Source organism: Erinaceus europaeus, chromosome 6 (genome assembly GCF_950295315.1).
Source record: "Erinaceus europaeus chromosome 6, mEriEur2.1, whole genome shotgun sequence".
Lineage (NCBI taxonomy): Eukaryota > Metazoa > Chordata > Mammalia > Eulipotyphla > Erinaceidae > Erinaceus > Erinaceus europaeus.
In genome coordinates, this window is record NC_080167.1 from 62,334,036 (window position 1) to 62,352,242 (window position 18,207).

Here is an 18,207-nt window from a genome sequence, read left to right on the forward strand (position 1 = left end):
GGGGTGTTAGGAGTGATTCTAGACCTAACACAGTGAGAGGAGGTAAGTTCGTCCTTGGCAAAAGCACTGTGTCTGCCTCAGCGCGCATGGGATGGAGTAGACCGTTTGCTTTGTCTGCATTTTATTGGGTCCTACAAACTGCCACATGATGAATGATCATCCCTCCACACCCACAAGGGATGGGCCCCAGGACCCCTGCAGATAATGAAATCTAGGGCAGAGGAGGAGGATGGTTTGGAGGAGGGTGAGCTGGACTGCCACCTAACTTGGGGACATGTGGAAATGGGCCCTCGTGACAACAGCAATCCCATAAACCACTATTTCCTCAATCAAGTCAAGTTGAAGAATAAAACTGAGAATGCTGGAGTCCCTTAGATGAAAGGACACGTGTACATTCAGATTAGCTTTGACCAGCTCCAAATGAAGTGTGCCACTAGCAAAGGCCCTGGCCCTTTGCACCCAGGCCAGAGCGTTCATCTTGACATCTGTGTGTCTGTGTGGGAAATCAGATAGGCATCATCCTTGCCGTGAAACCAAGAGGAAAGGCGCCATCAGACAATAAGCAAGATCAGAGTCCCCCTGGTCCTGGCTGTCTTCTGGGCCAGGTTACAGGTTCAAGTCCAACTCTAAACTGGACCAAAGAATACAGTTTTAAGGATTACTAATGTGTCTCCGGACTTCCAGCACTGGAAGGGCTCTGTGACCATGCTTTCCCAGCACAGGCATGAAGGTTACTTGATCCCAACAGAGAAGGCTGGAGAGCCTTGCAGGATGTCGCTGACAAAGCATGCAGGTGTCCTTTAAGACTCATTCATTCTGGGACCAGGAGATAGCACACCTGGTAGGACACGCACTTTACCATGTGTGAGGATCCAGGTTCGAGCCCCCAGACACCACATGGGAATGTCACACACAGGGACAGTTTCACAGGCAGTGGGGCAGGGCTGCCTGTCCTTCCCTCTCCTTCTCTCCCTCTCTATCTGGAACAAAAGAAAAAAAAAAAAAAAAACAGGACACCACTGGGAGGGCAGTGGACTCACGCAGGTGCAAAGCCCTGGTACAGAAAAAAAAAAAAAACATTGATTAATTCAAGAATATTTGCTAAGTCTGTACTCTTATTGTGGAGGTACACTGGTGAACAAAACTGGGAGCTGGAAATGACAGTTTGATATGATGGGGGGCCAAGCAGTTGCCCTGGAGAAGGGGGTGGTCTCTAATGTTGCTTCTTATCTGCAGGAAGGGAGCAGCCTGCCCCCCTGTCATTAATGGCTTCTATAATGATTCCTGTGAGTGACAGAGGCAAATTTTCCCCTTGAGTAATCAAAATAATTGCGCCGGGAATGAATAGAAGGCAAAGGCTTGGAAGGCAAAGAGTGGGCTGTGGAGAGCAGTAATGACAGGCGTGAAAGGGAACAAAAGCACCTGAGGGGGAGTCGGGCGGTAGCGCAGCGGGTTAAGCTCACGTGGCGCCAAGCGCAAGGACCAGCGTGAGGATCCCGGTTCAAGCCCCCGGCTCCCCACCTGCAGGGAAGTCGCTTCACAGGTGATTAAGCAGGTCTGCAGGTGTCTATCTTTCTCTCCCCCTCTCTGTCTTCCCCTCCTCTCTCCATTTCTCTTTGTCCTATCCAACAACAATGACATCAGTAACAACAATAATAACTACAACAATAAAAAAAAAAGCACCTGAGGGGGAAGAGTATGGAAAGGCAAAATAACCCCAGAAGAGTCTCCTTAACATGGTCCTGTGTGAGGAAGATGCCAGGGCAGAGCTGAGACCCAGTGACTGCAGGATGAGGGCCTCCAGGGAGCTGTGTCCTCCCACCTCAGACCCAGTGCTCACCCCACTTTCTCAGCCTGCCTAACAAGCTTTCTTCTTCTCGTAGGGGACTATTGGGTTCGAAGCACATATTGACAAGTGTCTGGAGCTGGCAGAGTATTTGTACAATATTATCAAAAACCGAGAAGGCTATGAAATGGTGTTTGATGGGAAGGTATGTTTTCTGTCTCCTGCTTTCCCCAGCCCCCTAGAGATGAGCCGGTCCCAGTTCTTAGCACTGAGGAGTTACGATGTCAGTAATGAACTGTTCAGTTAGAGGGATCATTACAAAGGAGAAGCAAGTCAAAATTCACGGGGCCAGAAGATGATTCACCTGGCAGCGTGCACCCCTGTACACAGAAGCACCATGGACAGCACCAGGGAGCCCTCCAGGAATAATGGGGGGGGGGTGTTGTGTTGTCGTGTCTCTCCTCTCTCAACTTCTCCCTTGATTGAAAATTAAAAGAAAAAATAAATGTCCCCAAGGGAGGAGTGGAATTGTATTTATGTGCGAGGTTCCAGAGTCAGGAAAAGAAAAAAAAGTAAGCCCAAACTCAAAAGATGATTCTGCCTGAAATGTTCCAGTCTGGGGAGAAATCATGATTATGTAAAAAGACTTTCATAGGGCCCAGATGGTAGCGCAGTGGGTTAAAGGCACATGGCACGATGTGCAAGGACTGGCATAAGGATCCTGGTTCAAGCCCCCGGCTCCCCACCTGCAGGAGGGTTGCTTCACAAGCAGTGAGGCAGGTCTGCAGGTGTCTGTCTTTCTCTCCTCCTCTCTGTCTTCTCCTCTCTCAATTTCTCTCTGTCCCATACAACAACAGTGATGGCAATCAGAACAATAATAATAACAACAACAATAATAAACAACAAGGGCAACAAAAGGGAAAAAATAGCCTCCAGGAGCAGTGGATTTGTAGTGCAGGCATCAAGCCCCAACAATAACCCTGGAGGCAAAAAAAAAAAAAAGAAAAAAAAAAGCCTGAGGCTCTGAGGTCTTAGGTTCTTTCCAGAGCATCACTGTAAGCCAGAGCTGAGCAGTATACAGGTCAGCCCCTCTCCCTCTCCCTCTCCCTCTCCCTCTCCCTCTCCCTCTCCCTCTCCCTCTCCCTCTCCCTCTCCCTCTCCCTCTCCCTCTCCCTCTCCCTGTGTCTCATTAAAATAAAATAATAAAATAGACTTTAAAAAGTAATTGAAATGGCCTTACCAGTTTGGGCCAAGAGTGAACCTTTTTTTTTCTCTTTGCAGCCTCAGCACACAAACGTCTGTTTCTGGTATGTTCCACCCAGTTTGCGTAACCTGGAAGACAATGAGGAAAGAATGAGCCGTCTCTCCAAGGTAATTGGCACAAGCTCCTGTCACATAGAAGGTGGTGTTTGTGGACCTGAGGTCTTTCACTGTCATCCATCCTTGTGACAAGCCCATGCCATTATCCATGTGTGTCGAACCCAGAGCCTTATGCATGCAAAGTTTGAACCTGCCACTTAGCTTCATCCCCAGCCCTTCAGCTTTGCTGCCTGGGCCTCTGTGGGCACCAGCAGGGTCAGGGCACACAGAGCCGGCACACATGCATAATTTTCCTCATTCCTCATTCCGGAGAGCAAGTTCATGATAGCAAGTTCATGACAGTAAGCTTGAGGTGCTAGGTATTAATGGTACTCACAAAGCAGCAAGCATCCTTGCTGGAGCAGGCTGGCCTGCAACCAGTGCTCAGTTACAAGCCTGATAGAGACTCCAGGCACCAGAAATGATTAGAACACGAATCTGCTGCTGACCCTCTTGAGGTGTCATGGTCAAGACTACCCAGTGGGGTCCTTAAAGCTGTTGTCACCCCTCACCCCACCCCACCCCAAATAAAAGGTGACAGGGCAGGCAGTAATAATGGCTAACAGTCATTTTTAGAGGCTCTGCTTGGACCCTGTTGAGAGCATGGTCTCTTAGTGTGGAGGCACTGTTATGCCTTGCCTTGCTGATTGGTAAACTGAAACGCAGGAAGAAAAAGTCACTTTCCCCCCGTATCACTGACTCCAGATCATGAACTTCAAGTTCTGGTGTGGCCCAGGGAGGCACCTTTATCATTCAGCCTCTCTTCACCCATCGTTGATACCCAGGTGGAATTTGAGTTGGAAGTGCATTGAATCTTGATGGGAGGTAGATACAGAGACCCATCTCCACAGAGCTGGAGAAACAGAAAACTAAGAATGATGTGTATTTGGATCTCAGAAACTTGGTTGACTTTCCATTGATCACAAAAGAAGAGACTGGCCTCCAGTCTCTGCCCTGTGCTGGGGAGACCCTCTCCTCCATTGTCAGCGAGTCTGGACAGGGCTACTGGCCTTTCAGAAAACATAGTTTCCTTCCACACAGAAAGAAGGATTGGGTTATATGTGGATATAAAGCCTCCAGAAAAGCTACTAAATAGTAACACCTACCTTTGAGCTGTGCCAGATCAAGTGCCCCACAGGAGAAAGAAACACTTCATCGTTGAGTTCTTTAACCCTTAGAGACATTTTGCTTTATTTAAAAAGGGGGGGGGGGCTGTCTTGCTCCAAACATGTGATCAGATTGACTCTGGATGAGCTAGAGGATGGCCCTAAAAGTTCTCCAGATTCCAATGTACAGGTTTCAGGCCACTGACCTAGAGAAGCATAACTTCAGGGGGTCAGGCATTGGGTTAGGTGCACATGGTGCAGAACACAAGGACCACCTTAAGGGTCCTGGTTTGAGCCCCCAGCTCTCCACCTGCAGGGGGATCACTTCATGAATAGTGAAGCAGGTCTGCAGGTCTATTTTTCTCTTCCCCTCTCTGTTTTCCCCTCCTCTCTTGATTTCGCTTGTCCTATCCAATAACAACAATAATAATGACCACAAAAACGATAAATAACAAGGTTAACAAAAGAGGAAAAGAGAAGAAGATAACTTTATGACCAGGGACACAAGGATACATGTGTCTGGGGTGGGAAGGATCATGGTCATGTCTGAAGTTTTAGTGAGGACTCTGTACAAGCACAAAAAGAAGAAGAAGGAGGAGAAGGAGACGAAGAAGAAAGGGGGGGTGCATTTAAGAGGAAAAAATCGTATTTCCCCTGCAAGTTTTGTGGTGACTTCTCCATACTGCATATCATCAGTGAATAACTTTGTTTAACAGATTTTTTTTTTAGAAAGTAATTATTTCCATTCTTGCACAAAACCAATAGGTGACTTTGGTTGATCTGATGTGTTGAGTCGATTAATTACAGTGAGGCTGAGGGAGGAAGAAAGAGAAACACTGAACAGAAAAATTCTTGTCATCATTTTCTGGATGGAAAGCCAACTCTGAGCCCCCCACCCCACACACGTCTTTTAGATTTTAAAACATCTCCTAAGCTGTGATGAGGGTAGAGGTTATTTCTTGGAGTCTGAAATTTGAATGTTAGTAAACTGGTTTTATACTCATGGGAGTTGTAATTTGAAAGTCTTGAGGGATTGCACTATGAATTCCCTTAATATTTTCCCCCTCTCATGGGACTCAGTTTTTACTACTGTAATACAGAGAAGACAACAATCTAGAATTGGAAATGAAAAGAGAACCATGTTGGGCTACAGAGCAGGAGAGCACAAGATGGAGAAATTTGAGGTCCCGGGTTCAATTCCCAGAACTGAGTGGTACTTGAAAGGGGTGGGGGGAGGTGGGGAGAGAGAGGCTCTCATGAAAATGAATCTTAGAACATTCTCCAGGTGGGTATATTGATCACCTCCTGTGTTTCTGGTTCATCATCTCTGTCTTGAACTCCAATTTTCATTTCTATTTGGTCATTAAGTACATTTCCTCAGTCAGCTTTTATAGTTCCATATTGATTGATGAGCTTTCAAAAGATCACAGTGGATTTATTTACTATTATTTTTTAAATTTATCATTTCTTTTTTATGTCTTTATTTATTGGACAGAGACAGTCTGAAATGGAGAGAGAGGGTAGGGGGAGCTAGAGAGGAAGAGAGACAGAGAGAGACACCCGCAGCCCTGCTTCACCACTCACAAAGCTTTCCCCCTGCAGGTGGGGACCAGAGGCTTAATTAAACCCAGGTCCTTGTACACTGTAACATGTGTTACAGCCACGTGTGCCACCACCCAGCCTTGATCACAAAGGATTTAAAAGTAAACGAGTGTGAATGATCTGGGAGGTGGCGCAGCAGATAAAGCATCGGACTCTCAAGCATGAGGTCCTGAGTTCAATCCCCAGTAGCACATGTACCAGAGCGATGCCTGGTTCTTTCTCTCTCTCCTCCTATCTTTCTCATTAATAAAATCTTTAAAAAAAAAAAAAAGTAAATCAGTATTAGAGTTGTTTAACCTCACCTGGAAGATGAATCTTGTACAGTTTAGATTACTAAATGTGATGGGGAATTTGACTAATAGAGTGGGGTGTTCTGGAATCTGATTAGTTGTTACTCTGCTTTATTGTTTTTCAAGATTTCAACCTTCTAAGCTTTATAAAACAAAAATGTTTCGTAATGCATAAATAAACTTCTAGACTTGTTTGTAAGATTCCTTCACAGTATTTATTCTGAGCTCTGTTTTAGAGGAAGCAAATGTGGACCCAGTTGTAGAGCTATTCCCCAGTTCTGGTTTTCTAAAGGATTTAAAAAGCTGGGGGGGAGGGGGAGAGGTGATAGTGCATTGGGTTGAGAGCACATAGTATGAAGCACAAGGACTGGTGCAAGGATCCCTGTTCAAGCCCCCCGGCTCCCCGCCTGCATGGGGCTCGCTTTCCAAGCAATGAAGCAGGTCTGCAAATGTCTATCTTTTGATTTCCCTTTCTCTCTCAATTTCTCTCTGTTCTATCAAATAATAATTTAAAAAAAAAGATAAGGAAGGTCTCCACACCTAGGCACTGAATGAAGGCAAATGAATGGAAATCTGCCCCCTGCCTGCAGGGTGGCTACTGACACATCCCTTTGCCCAGTTTCCCACAGATGCAATTTTCACTGAAATATATTTAACCAAGGCATTGCTAGGCAGCCAGTCCTTGCTGACAGGCCTCCTATCTCACCTGTGAGGCAGATGGCTCTTTTACTCTCCTCCCTTCTAATTTTTGATGACTATTTCTTGTTTATTCCAATAAACTTTATAAAACCTTAAAAAAGGGAGTCAGACGTTAGCTCAGTGGGTTAAGCACAGGTGGCACAAAGTGCAAAGACCTGAGTTAAGGATCCCGGTTCGAGCCCCTGGCTCCCCACCTGCAGGGCAGTTGCTTCATAGGTGGTGAGGCAGGTCTACAGGTGTCTGTCTTTCTCTTCCCCCTTTGTCTTCCCCTCCACTCTCCATTTCTCTCTGTCCTAACAATGATGACATCATCATCAACAACAACAATAATAAACAGGGCAAAAAAGGGAAAATAAATTTTTAAAAAGAAAAAAAAATCTTTAAAAAAAAATGGAAAAGATAGCCTCCAGGAGCAGCACCGAGCCCCAGTGATAACCCTGGAGATAAAGAAAGAAAGAAAGAAAGAAAGAAAGAAAGAAAGAAAGAAAGAAAGAAAGAAAGATCCAGTAACATGGGGAAAAACTGATACCCTCAAACTGTCAAAAGCAAGCCCTTTGTTAACTAGCTGTAGTTCTAGGTCTTTATTGAATTCAACATCTTTCCTGACTTTCTTTCTTCAGCAAAAGTATGTCCAAAAAAAAAAATCTAGAAATAAGTAAAAACTCTGGTCATCAACCTCATCAGAATCTTGGTTTCCTGAACGTGCAATTAGTGATTCTGCCATGAAGTAGATGTTCCATATCCCTGCTGATTTTAGTTCATCAGCATGTGCTAGAAACAACCAAAAGTCATATGTATTTAGATAGCTGTGATTTCTGCCAACCCAGCTGGCTCCAGGAACCAGGGGGATTTAATCTCATTGTAGGCTGAAATCTGTTTGGAATGATGATTGTTGCCATTAATCTTTTGACCTTTAATTTGCACTAATCTGAAAAGTTGGAGAGGTTGTCCTTTATCAGTACCACTCCTGCTTTTGGCTTTGAATTGCCTGTGGAGACTAAATTAGACTTTAATTCCCCTAGTGAAACTTTGTTGTCTTGCTAATTCTGAAGAGCAAGAATTACTTATTGTACAAATAAAGCTAAGGAACAGGTAGGTGGTTTTTCCCATAAATTTACACAGTGGTATGAATTTGGAATTCCTTTTCTAATTTGCGGTCTGTCTTCCCAGGAACACATTGACTTACCATGCCAGGCAGCACAGAGTAATCAATTCATCTTATGTCCTGAGACTAAAATGTTCTAGTAGATCCATTTTCAGAATCTGATCCCAGACTATTGCTCTCTATACACCTCTAGCCCTTTAATTGAGAGTTCAAGTCAATCAAGGAATCTCTGTTTACATTATCTCTTCATCTACAAGGAAGGGGTAGGAAGTGGATAAGAATTTATTAATCAGAGAGTTGGGCTGTAGCATAGGAGGTTAAGCACAAGTGGCACAAAACATAAGAACCAGCGTAAGGATCCCGGTTCGAGCCCCCAGCTCCCCACCTTCAGGGGAGTTGCTTCACTGGTGGTGAAGCAGGTCTGCAGGTGTCTTATCTTTCTCTTCCTCTCTCTATCTTCCCCTCCTCTCTCCATTTCTCTGTGTCCTATCCAACAATTATGACAGCAATAAAAACAATAATAATAACTACAACAATGATAAAACAACCAGGGCAACAAAAGGGGGGAAAAGAGCCTCCAGGAGCAGTGGACTCATGGTGCAGGCACCGAGCCCCACCAATAACTGTGGAAGCAAAAAAAAAAAAAAGAAAGGATTTATTAATCAGAAAATATTAGTACTGGAACCAGCATCTACATTCATTTTAAAATAAAGCAATAAGAATTGTTTAAGATGTCAAGTGGAGGTAAAGGTAAACTGTCTCCAGCTTTTTTTTTTTTATTAGTGATTTACAAAATTGCAAAATAACAGAGGTACAGCTCCACCCCACCCCATCACCAGGGTTCTGTGCCCCCATTCCCTCCACTGTAAAAGTGTAGTGGTTCTCCCAAGGTCACAGATATGGGCTGACTATTACTTCTCTTTCTGTCTATCTTTTTATCTATTTATCTATCTGTCTATCTACCTACCTATCAATCTGTACTTTTGCCCACTTTCCTATGATCCTATCTTCCTTTTTACTATTTTTCACTTCCTGTTACTACTTCCAAATGCCTTTCCTTTTTTCCTCTTCTCTCATTGGGTCCTGATGGAGTTGGGGTTCAGAGCCCTCTAAGTCATCCTCCTGTAATGTTTCTCCCCCTCTGGGATTATAGGCCAAAACTCCTTACAGAAACTGGGAGTTCTAGCTTCTGTAATTGCTTCTCAGTGGACATGGGCGTTAGCAAGTCCATCCATACCCCCAGCCTGTTTCTATCTTTCCCTCATGGGATAGGCTCTGGGGAGGTGAGGTTCCAGAACACATCAGTGAGGTCATCTTCCCATGGAGTTCAGAATGGAATCATAGTATCCAGCTTTATGTTTGGTAACTAGTAAACAACTGGGCCTGACAAGAGGAACGGTGTCATTTTGCATTTTCAGTATTTGAGGGTGAAACCCTCATTGTATGCCAATGATTGCCTTAAGTGTAGATATTCAGAAGTCACATGTTCCTAACAGCATTCCATTTGAGTCTAATCATCCTCTTCTTTTTTTTAAAATTTATTTTTTATTTAAGAAAGGATAAATTAACAAAGCCATAGGGTAGGAGAGGTACAACTCCACACAGTTCCCACCACCCAATCTCCATATCCCATCCCTCCCCTGATAGCTTTCCCATTCTCTATCCCTCTGGGAGCATGGACCCAGGGTCGTTGTGGGTTGCAGAAGGTGGAAGGTCTGGCTTCTGTAATTGCTTCCCCACTGAATATGGACATTGACTGGTCGGTCCATACTCCCAGTCTGCCTCTCTCTTTCCCTAGTGGGGTGGGTCTCTGGGGAAGCAGAGCTCCAGGACACATTCGTGGGGTCTTCAGTCCAGGGAAGCCTGGCCAGCATCCTGATGGCATCTGGAACCTGGTGACTGAAAAGAGAGTTAACATACGAAGCCAAACAAATTGTTGAGCAATCATGGACCCAAAGGTTGGAATAGTGGAGATGAAGTGTTGCGGGGGGGGTACTCACTGCAAACTCTGGTGTACTTCTGCTTTCAGGTATATATTTTGCACTTGTTTATGGATACATGTGAATATATGCTCTCTCTCACAGAACCTGGTCTATATCTAGGTTTTGAAACTTTGTTAGAAAGTGAACCACCTGGGATGGAATTAGAGAATACTATGAAAGGAAAGGTCTCACCCGAGTAATGAAGCTGAAGGGTTGTCATTCCACACCTGAAGTCTCTGGACACAGTCTGAGCTAAAGCATGTTGAGGTGGCAATCGTTGCGTTGATTAGGTTGCGATCGGCAGATGCAATATTATTTGATATGGATTGGGAGAGGCATGCGGGAAAGTGGGCCCTATCCTAAGGTTCCAGCACTGGGGGAAATATAGGCTCTATAGTGGAGATGTGAGGTTCCTGCTATCTTAGGGTTCAAAAAGACAATGGATAGTTAATGTTATCATCACATTTTTTGGTAATTGGGTTAACTTTGAAAAGTCCTTTTGTTAGGGTTTGCTGTATAGTACCCAGTATCTTGTATATATCTGTGCCACCAGTTGCTTCTCATCTACTTGGTCTAGGCTTTTGAGAGAGTCCGAATATCAAATACACAGCCTATAAATTAAAAAGACTCAGTCTGTGTTTTAAAAACTTCGAGATATACAATTAATTTCCCCCCTCTCATATTAATTAACTAGTGATTTATATGACTACACTTTACTAGGAGTGTACATAAATACCATTCCCACCACCAAAAGACTGTGTCCCATCCCTCCCACCCACCCCCACCCCCCACCAGCCCAGGAAGCCACATGTCTACCCCTCACCACAGGGTTTTTACTTTGGTGCCCTACTTTCAATTTAGTCAGATCCTGCTTTTAGTTTCCCTTTCAGATCTTCTTTCTCAATTTCTGTTGATGAGTGGGATCATCCCATACTCATCTTTATCTTTCTGACTTAGCTCACTTAACATAATTCCTTCTAGCTCTGTCCAAGATGGGTCAGGGAAGGTGGGTTCATTGTTCTTGATAGCTGTATAGTATTCCATTGTGTATATATACCACAGCTTTCTCAGCCACTCATCTGCTGTTGGGAATCATCTTCTTAAGATGCATCCAACTACAGTGTCAGGGCACGAGCCCCATTTTGAACCGAGTTGCTAACTGTGCATATTTAAAATAAATTGAAAGTTGCCCTCATGTTCATCACTCATGGATACAAATACGCAGCAGTGAATTTAAAAGATCAGATGCACATTTATGAACTCCCACGGTAAAAGATATGGGCAGTTGTTCATGTGGATAAACGACCTCTGTTGCCTCCAAAAAGTTGCAGTAATCACACTCTTCTGTAGAGTCTATAAGGTTCATGCAGCCCTCCATGTAGCCCCCAGGCTCTGCTGGCCAACAAACAGAGGAAAAGACTGGGCCTGCTGGGGGTCAGACGGTAGCTCAGCAGGTTAAGCGCACATGGCACAAAGCACAAGGACCAGCATAAGGATCCCAGTTGGAGCCCCCTGCTCTCCACCAGCGGGGGGAGGGGGGGTTTGCTTTACAAGTGGTGGAGCAGGTCTACAGGTGTCTATCTTTCTCTCCTCCTTCTGTCTTCCCCTCCTCTCTCAATTTCTCTCTGTCCTAGCCAACAATAACATCATCAGTGGCAACAATAGCAATAACAACAACAGCATGGGCAACAAAATGGGAAAAAATGGCCTCCAGTATCAGTGGATTCATAGTGCAGGTACCGAGCCCCAGTGATAACCCTGGAGGCAAAATAAAATCAAATAAAAATAAGACTGGCCCTGCCCTTCAGAAGTTCACCATAGAAGTACAGAGACAACCTGTATTTCCTCATCAGTAAGAAGACAACAGGAAATCAGAGCATAGTCAGGGTCTGTAGGTGAGGGTGGTGGATTTACAGCTTAAAAGAGGAAAAAGGCTGATGGACTAGAGCAGTCAGAGAAGGCTCCACCACATCTGGAGGACTATGATGGCACGTATGTAAAAGAAAATGGGAATTCTTGTTTATTATTTTTATTTATTTTATTTTACTTATTTTTTTTATGAAGATAGACATCAAGAGGGGGAGGATGAGAGAAAGACCTGCAGCACTGCTTCACCACTTGTGAAGCCTTCCCCCTACAGATGGAGAATGGGGGCTTGAACCCAGATCTTTGTACACTGCAATGTGTGCACTCAACCAGGTGCACTACCACCTGGCCCCAGAGAATGGAAATTCTAAGGAAATAGAGTGTGTGTGACATGGTAAGACTGAGAACAAGGGTGAAGGGAGAAATTATGTGCGTCACCATCAAGGAATATTGAGTAAATAGGTTTTTCTGAGTTGAAGAGTCATTTCGGGGAGCACTAGAGGAAGAAGCCCCAGAGTTAGGGGACAAGAGGCCTCTGCCAAGCTGCAGAGTTTGAGGTTGACTTCATCATATACCACGAAGGGCCACTAATGCCATCACTTCTGTGATCAGCACAGTGAGATTTCTGCAACCCGCTTCTGTAAGGGTAGTCCCAGTGGGTTCAGCCTTCTTCTTTTTCCCTCAGTTGATTCTTCATCTTGCTAAAAAATATGTTTCAAAATATCTCATACACTGAGTCCATGCAAAAGCAGAATTAAAAAAAGGAAGAAAGAAAGAAACCGGAAGTTCTTGGGTCTCAATAAAATTGACCCAGTGTCTCCAGCGATTATTTCTTTCTGTACATCATTTGATAGTCAGGCTTTTATCTCTTGTTAACCATTCACTGGACTGTTTTTTTCCAGATGTTTTCACATTTACTGAAGGAAAAAAATTAGCCTTCCTTCCACATGTTGTATTGCTATTTAGTCTTAGAACCAACACCAGATTTTTCCAGCTTTCCCTAAAACACATATTAGAAAGTCAAGGGTAAGATGGCACAAACCTGATAACTTACTAGGTATCACTCCTCATATGACTGCCAAGATCCTGGGCATTTTGAACTACTCTAGCTTTAATCCCCAAGAAACTTAGAGACGATTCTTTCATGAGAAGATAAATATGGTCCTGTTGTTTTGTTGACAATGGAAAACACTAGTTGATGTTAGGTTTGTCAACGAAGAGGAGAATGAATCCCTGGGAGCAACGGTGTTGGTCCGTCTCTCCCTTAGGTGGCTCCGGTGATTAAGGCCAGGATGATGGAATTTGGGACCACGATGGTCAGCTACCAGCCCCTGGGAGACAAGGTCAACTTCTTCCGTATGGTCATCTCAAATCCCGCAGCTACTCACCAAGATATTGACTTCCTGATTGAAGAAATAGAACGTCTTGGACAAGATTTATAATAACCCGGATCACTAAGCTGTTTCAATTCTCTAGGTAGACAATTAAGTTGTCACAAACTGTGTGAATGTATTTGTAGTTTGTTCCAAAGTCAATCTATTTCTATCTTGTGTGGTGTCCAAGTAGAGTACAGTTTCAATATCAAGAAAACATTGCTCCTTTTAAAAATCCTTCCTGAAGTTGAGAATACCTCTCTAGTAATTAGTGACAAAAGGCTGTGTTCCAATCAATAAGGAAAAGCTTACAATTATTATAAATACTTCCATTAATTTTAACAGAGTGTTGCAAATCAAGTTTTATTTTCATTTCAGAGTAGTAGTATTGAATAGTGCCAAACTGCCCCTGAATCATAAAAGGTTCTCTGGGGGTGCCAAGAAAAAGAGTAAAGTAAATATAAAATGTATGTTGATAATAAAAAAAAAACTCTTGCCTTTTTCATAGTATTAGAAAAACAATTTCTAATTTAACTATAGCAACATTTCAAATGTATTTAAATACATATAATTTTACAAAAGGAAAATATATATATATATTAAAAAGAAATCCTATTTTGTAACATATAGATTTTTATTTTATATGGGTTATACAAACTGCAGGGGCAGATATAAACACAAAGTCAGCTTTTATTTTTCCTCTCTTTATTTTACTGAAGGCACAATAAAACACTCAGCAGAGTTATTTTAAAACTGTAGGCCCACAAAATTCTAAGAAGATGGATGCCTTCCTTTTATTCATGTGATAGCTTTTGGCATCTATAAAGTTAATATTGCAAACCAAACACAAAGAAAGATACTGCAAGCTCTTTAAAATGATTGGATAGACTGACTATAAGATATTCTCCCTATTTAAGTTTTCCAGCCCTGTGGACCCTTATCGGACTCATCCAGTAAACCTGTTAAACAAAGCTTCTACTTAGACTAACTTAGGGTCTCTAGTCTGCTTTCCAGTTCAGCTTGTTTCCAACAAAAGGCCAATGCTATTTATTGAGGCATCTCCCCAAATAATATTCTCTTATTAGGTCATTTGAATTAATTAGGTAAAATAGAAATGAAATCTGCTCAGCCTGAGCCAAGAGGAAATCAGCATACTCTAGGATGTGGCAAGCCCAGGAAAATTAAACTTGACTTTGAGGGAAGAGATCTCTGTGTGAGAATGGACATCATCCTGGGTGCCATATTGCCGCTGACCAGGGAGGAGTCATTTACCCGCTGGGTGAATTCCATCTGAATGTTTACCCACAGTCATCTCTCCTGCCAGGCATCCTATCACTGAGTCCCAAATAATTACTTTCTAGTCCCTGAGTGGTTATTTCCCCTCTCATGAAATAAACTCCTTGTTTTTTTAGAGACAACATCTTAAAATCGTTTATCTCCCACCAAGATTCAGGCTGTCTGGAGGATATAGATGATAAGATCCTTACAATTAAAAAAAAAATCAGATTATCTTTCTTCCCTTGATGCCCTGATGTAAAGACAGGAACTAACAAGAATTTCTATAGTTATTTATGGAGTCACTGATTGTCAGACTCCAAATTCTAGCAGGAAGACTAGGAACTCCCATGTATAAACTGAAGATCCAAATTTAGAAATGTGTGTCTTTTCTGTATGGCCCAGACTAATCAACAGAAAGACTATTGGTCTACCAGGGGAGAAAGAGGGTCTTGTCCATCAATAGAGAGGAGATTCCTGCTTGGTGAAAATAGGATCCAAACATCTGAACTTTTCATGAACTTTTCATGCCCTTACATTCTCCCAGATGATTTATGAAAACACTGATGCTTTAAATGAACGTGGCTTGGGGATCTTGCTGTCCAGAAAGCAAATAGATTCCCTTTCATAAGTATGGAAAAGTCCTTTCTGTACTCCAGAATTTCATGAAGAAAAAAGTCACCCATGCTTACTTATATATAACCCCCTCTTTATTGAAATTGGCAATAAGCACATCGATACCCACCTGTCTTGAGCCTCAGGTCCAAAAGACCCTGCCTGCTTCATAATCAGAGGCACTTACCAAATTATCAAAGCCCCTGTCCTGCTTGGAGAAGTGAGTGGAGTTCTTGCCCTGATCTGGACATGCATCTCTATATAATTCAAGATGCTTCTACTTGCGGGGGGCAGATCCCTCCATCAGAAGCTGCTGTTTTTTTAACTTGCTGGAACTTGAAAGAGTATCTGTGCCTGTGTAGGAAAGTCTAGCCAAATAACATTTGTCAGAGTGTTTATCAGTATTTTTCCCACCCCCTGTTCCCTGCAGATCCTTCTCCTATTTTGCTGGGAACCTTGCTAAATCTTACACAGTGAAACCTCCATCAACTGTATAGCCCTAGGGAAGGAAGTAAAGAAAAGCCTTGCAGCCCCAATAGTTTAATAAATATCCTCCAAGGTGTAGGTCTGTAACCCACTCAAGATGGAGGGAAGAAGGGCAAAAGGGGAGAGAGAGACAGAGACAGAGAGACAGAGAAAACAGGAGGCGTAAAATGGCTTTGACTATTAGCCCAAATTCCCAGTACCAAAGAGTAGGAACCACTCTTTATAAATTTTAGGAATGTTTGGTTTTAGCTTTAATGAGAATCAAAGTGGCCACTTTCATTTATACAGCAATATTGTGTTGGGTTAATATTATTATTATTATTTCAAATACTTGAACAAAAAGCGTAGTATGTCTTTGACCTGAGATGTTTGAACAGTATTGGCTTCATGTACTGTCACGAGGAGGGAGGGAAAGGAACTCAGTCGTGTGTGTAACTGTGCTGCCTTCATGCTATTGATCGTACTGACTTGTCGCCTCAGATTGGGGTTGTGCACTTTAGACCTGAACTGTACAGTGTGCAAATCAACCTGTGTTGCCGTAAAAGCTTGCACAATATACTATTGATGTGTCCTTTTGTGTGTGTGGTAGCTGTACCGATACTATGAGAACTGCATTTGCCTCTGTCCTTGTGTGCTTTCTCCCTACCCCACTCTCTGCTAACCCCATCCCCTAGCAGCTCTGAAGAGGCCCTCTGCTAAGCTCCCCGCTGAGAAATCGCCTTTGAGAACTGTGTGATTTCACAAAACACAAGGTGAACGCTGTTTTTTTGCTATTTCAGCTCTGAAGGGCCACAGATTGCCCAGACTGCAGACCTTGAACCTGCTGGGGTTCAGGAGAGGGTTCACCTCACAAGGTTGTCCCTACAGTGTGGGGGAGGAGCCCAGGCACCAGGAAAGGGCGTCATCTTGCACGTGCTCTTCTGTTGCCCAACGCTAAATACAGTCACTGTGTATTTCTTAGTCATCTGTGCCAAAACACCGTTCCCAACTGGTGTCTCTGAAAGACATCGACATTTCCCCCACATGGCTCCATCACTAAAGATCAAGAGAAAAAAAAAAAAAAGTAAACATGGCAACTTGTTCTTCTTACCAAATATAAACTTGTGTATGATCAAGTATTTGATCTGTGTTGTCGCTCTCAGTGCAAATAAATGTGTAAACGTGGACACATCTGGGGCTTTGGCTGCTTCTTTTGGACGCTCTTCAGGTGAAGCAATAAATATTTAATGGATAAAAGGTGCTTAGATCATCACCAACCTCAGTGTCCTTGGAGGAAAACAGCTCTTCTGTCTGCTGTCGCCCCCTACTGGAGCTCGTGATGGAGACAGTTTGTTTACTCTGGTTTCTGCTTTAACCAGGTTTGGTCTTTTCTTTCCTTTTTTCTTTTATTTTATTCCCTTCCCTTCCCTTTCCTCTTCTCTCTTTTCTTCCCTTCCCTTCCCTTCCCTTCTCCTTTTCCTTCTCTTCTCTTCTTATATTTTACTATGACCAATTGCCCACCAGATGAAACAGTGGCACTATACGAACACTCAGTGTAGCTTTTGTTGGTCAATAGGCATCACTGTTTGTGTGTGCATATGAGATAGAGAGAGCTGGGAAAGAGAAAGGCTTGAGAGCCAGAAGTTGAGGATCACAGCTTGTGTCACCTTCATGCCACCACTTCTTTGGCCACAAATCTCATGGTACCCCCATCCTCTGAGCTATTGTTACACCTCTCAAAGCTTCAGCTGCAATAGTTTACCTCTTTTTCTTTCTCTGAATAAATCTGGAAAGGACTCTCTGGGCTTACGGAAAACAAAAACAGACCTGAGCCTTCGAGTTTGGAAAGTGAAACAACCCTTCCCTGCGAGCAGCCATACCAGTACATTCTCTTGGCTTTGACTGGACCAAGGCAGAACCTTGCTAGTCATACCTGGGTCCTGGGTCGTGGGTCCTGGGTCTGGCAGAGGTAGTCAGCAGAGGCTGTGTAGACGAGCCCTTCAGGACCCGAGGTGCATACCCTTGCACCAGTAGATAGCCCCATTAATAAAGAGCTTTGACTCAAATTTCACCTTCCCCCAAGAGTCTTCCTCATGTCACTTTTTCAATTTTTTCCATTTTTAAAAAATATTTATTTATTCCCTTTTGTTGCCCTTGTTGTTTATTGTTGTAGTTATTATTGTTGTTGCTATTGATGCTGTTGTTGGATAGGACAGAGAGAAATGGAGAGAGGAGGGGAAGGCAGAGGGGGAGAGAAAGATAGACACCTGCACACCTGCTTCACCACCTGTGAAGCGACTCCTCTGCAGGTGAGGAGCCGGGGGCTCGAACCGGGATCCTTATGCAGGCCCTTGCGCTTTGAGCCACCTGCGCTTAACCCGCAGCGCCACTGCCCGACTCCCAATTTTTTCCATTTTTATTTGTGATTAACAGTAGGTTACAGGATTGTAAGATCACAGCATATAGCTCCACACCACACCCACCACTAAAGATCTGTGTCCCCACCCTCCCACTTTCCAAAGATCACCACCACAGTTCTCAGAAGTCTTAGAAACAAATTGCTTAATTTTTTTTTAATTCTGTATTTATTGGACAGGCATCCAGAAATTGAGAGGGAAGGGGGAGACTGGGCGACATCTACAGTACTGCTTCACAGATCATGAAGTGTCCTTCCTGCAGATGGG

General features: G+C 43.5%; 1 protein-coding gene across 1 annotated transcript in view; it reads left to right on the plus strand.

Annotated features, from left to right (window-relative positions):
• GAD2 (glutamate decarboxylase 2) overlaps positions 1 to 16,714 on the plus strand; it is a 70,642-nt gene extending 53,928 nt beyond the window's left edge. Inside the window, exons 14-16 of the mRNA XM_007526505.3 lie at positions 1,884 to 1,991; positions 3,068 to 3,157; positions 13,064 to 16,714. Coding sequence (XP_007526567.1) covers positions 1,884 to 1,991; positions 3,068 to 3,157; positions 13,064 to 13,237 — 372 coding nt within the window. The 3' untranslated portion in view covers positions 13,238 to 16,714. The remainder of the gene's footprint in view (positions 1 to 1,883; positions 1,992 to 3,067; positions 3,158 to 13,063) is intronic.
• The last annotated feature ends 1,493 nt before the right edge of the window (positions 16,715 to 18,207 follow it).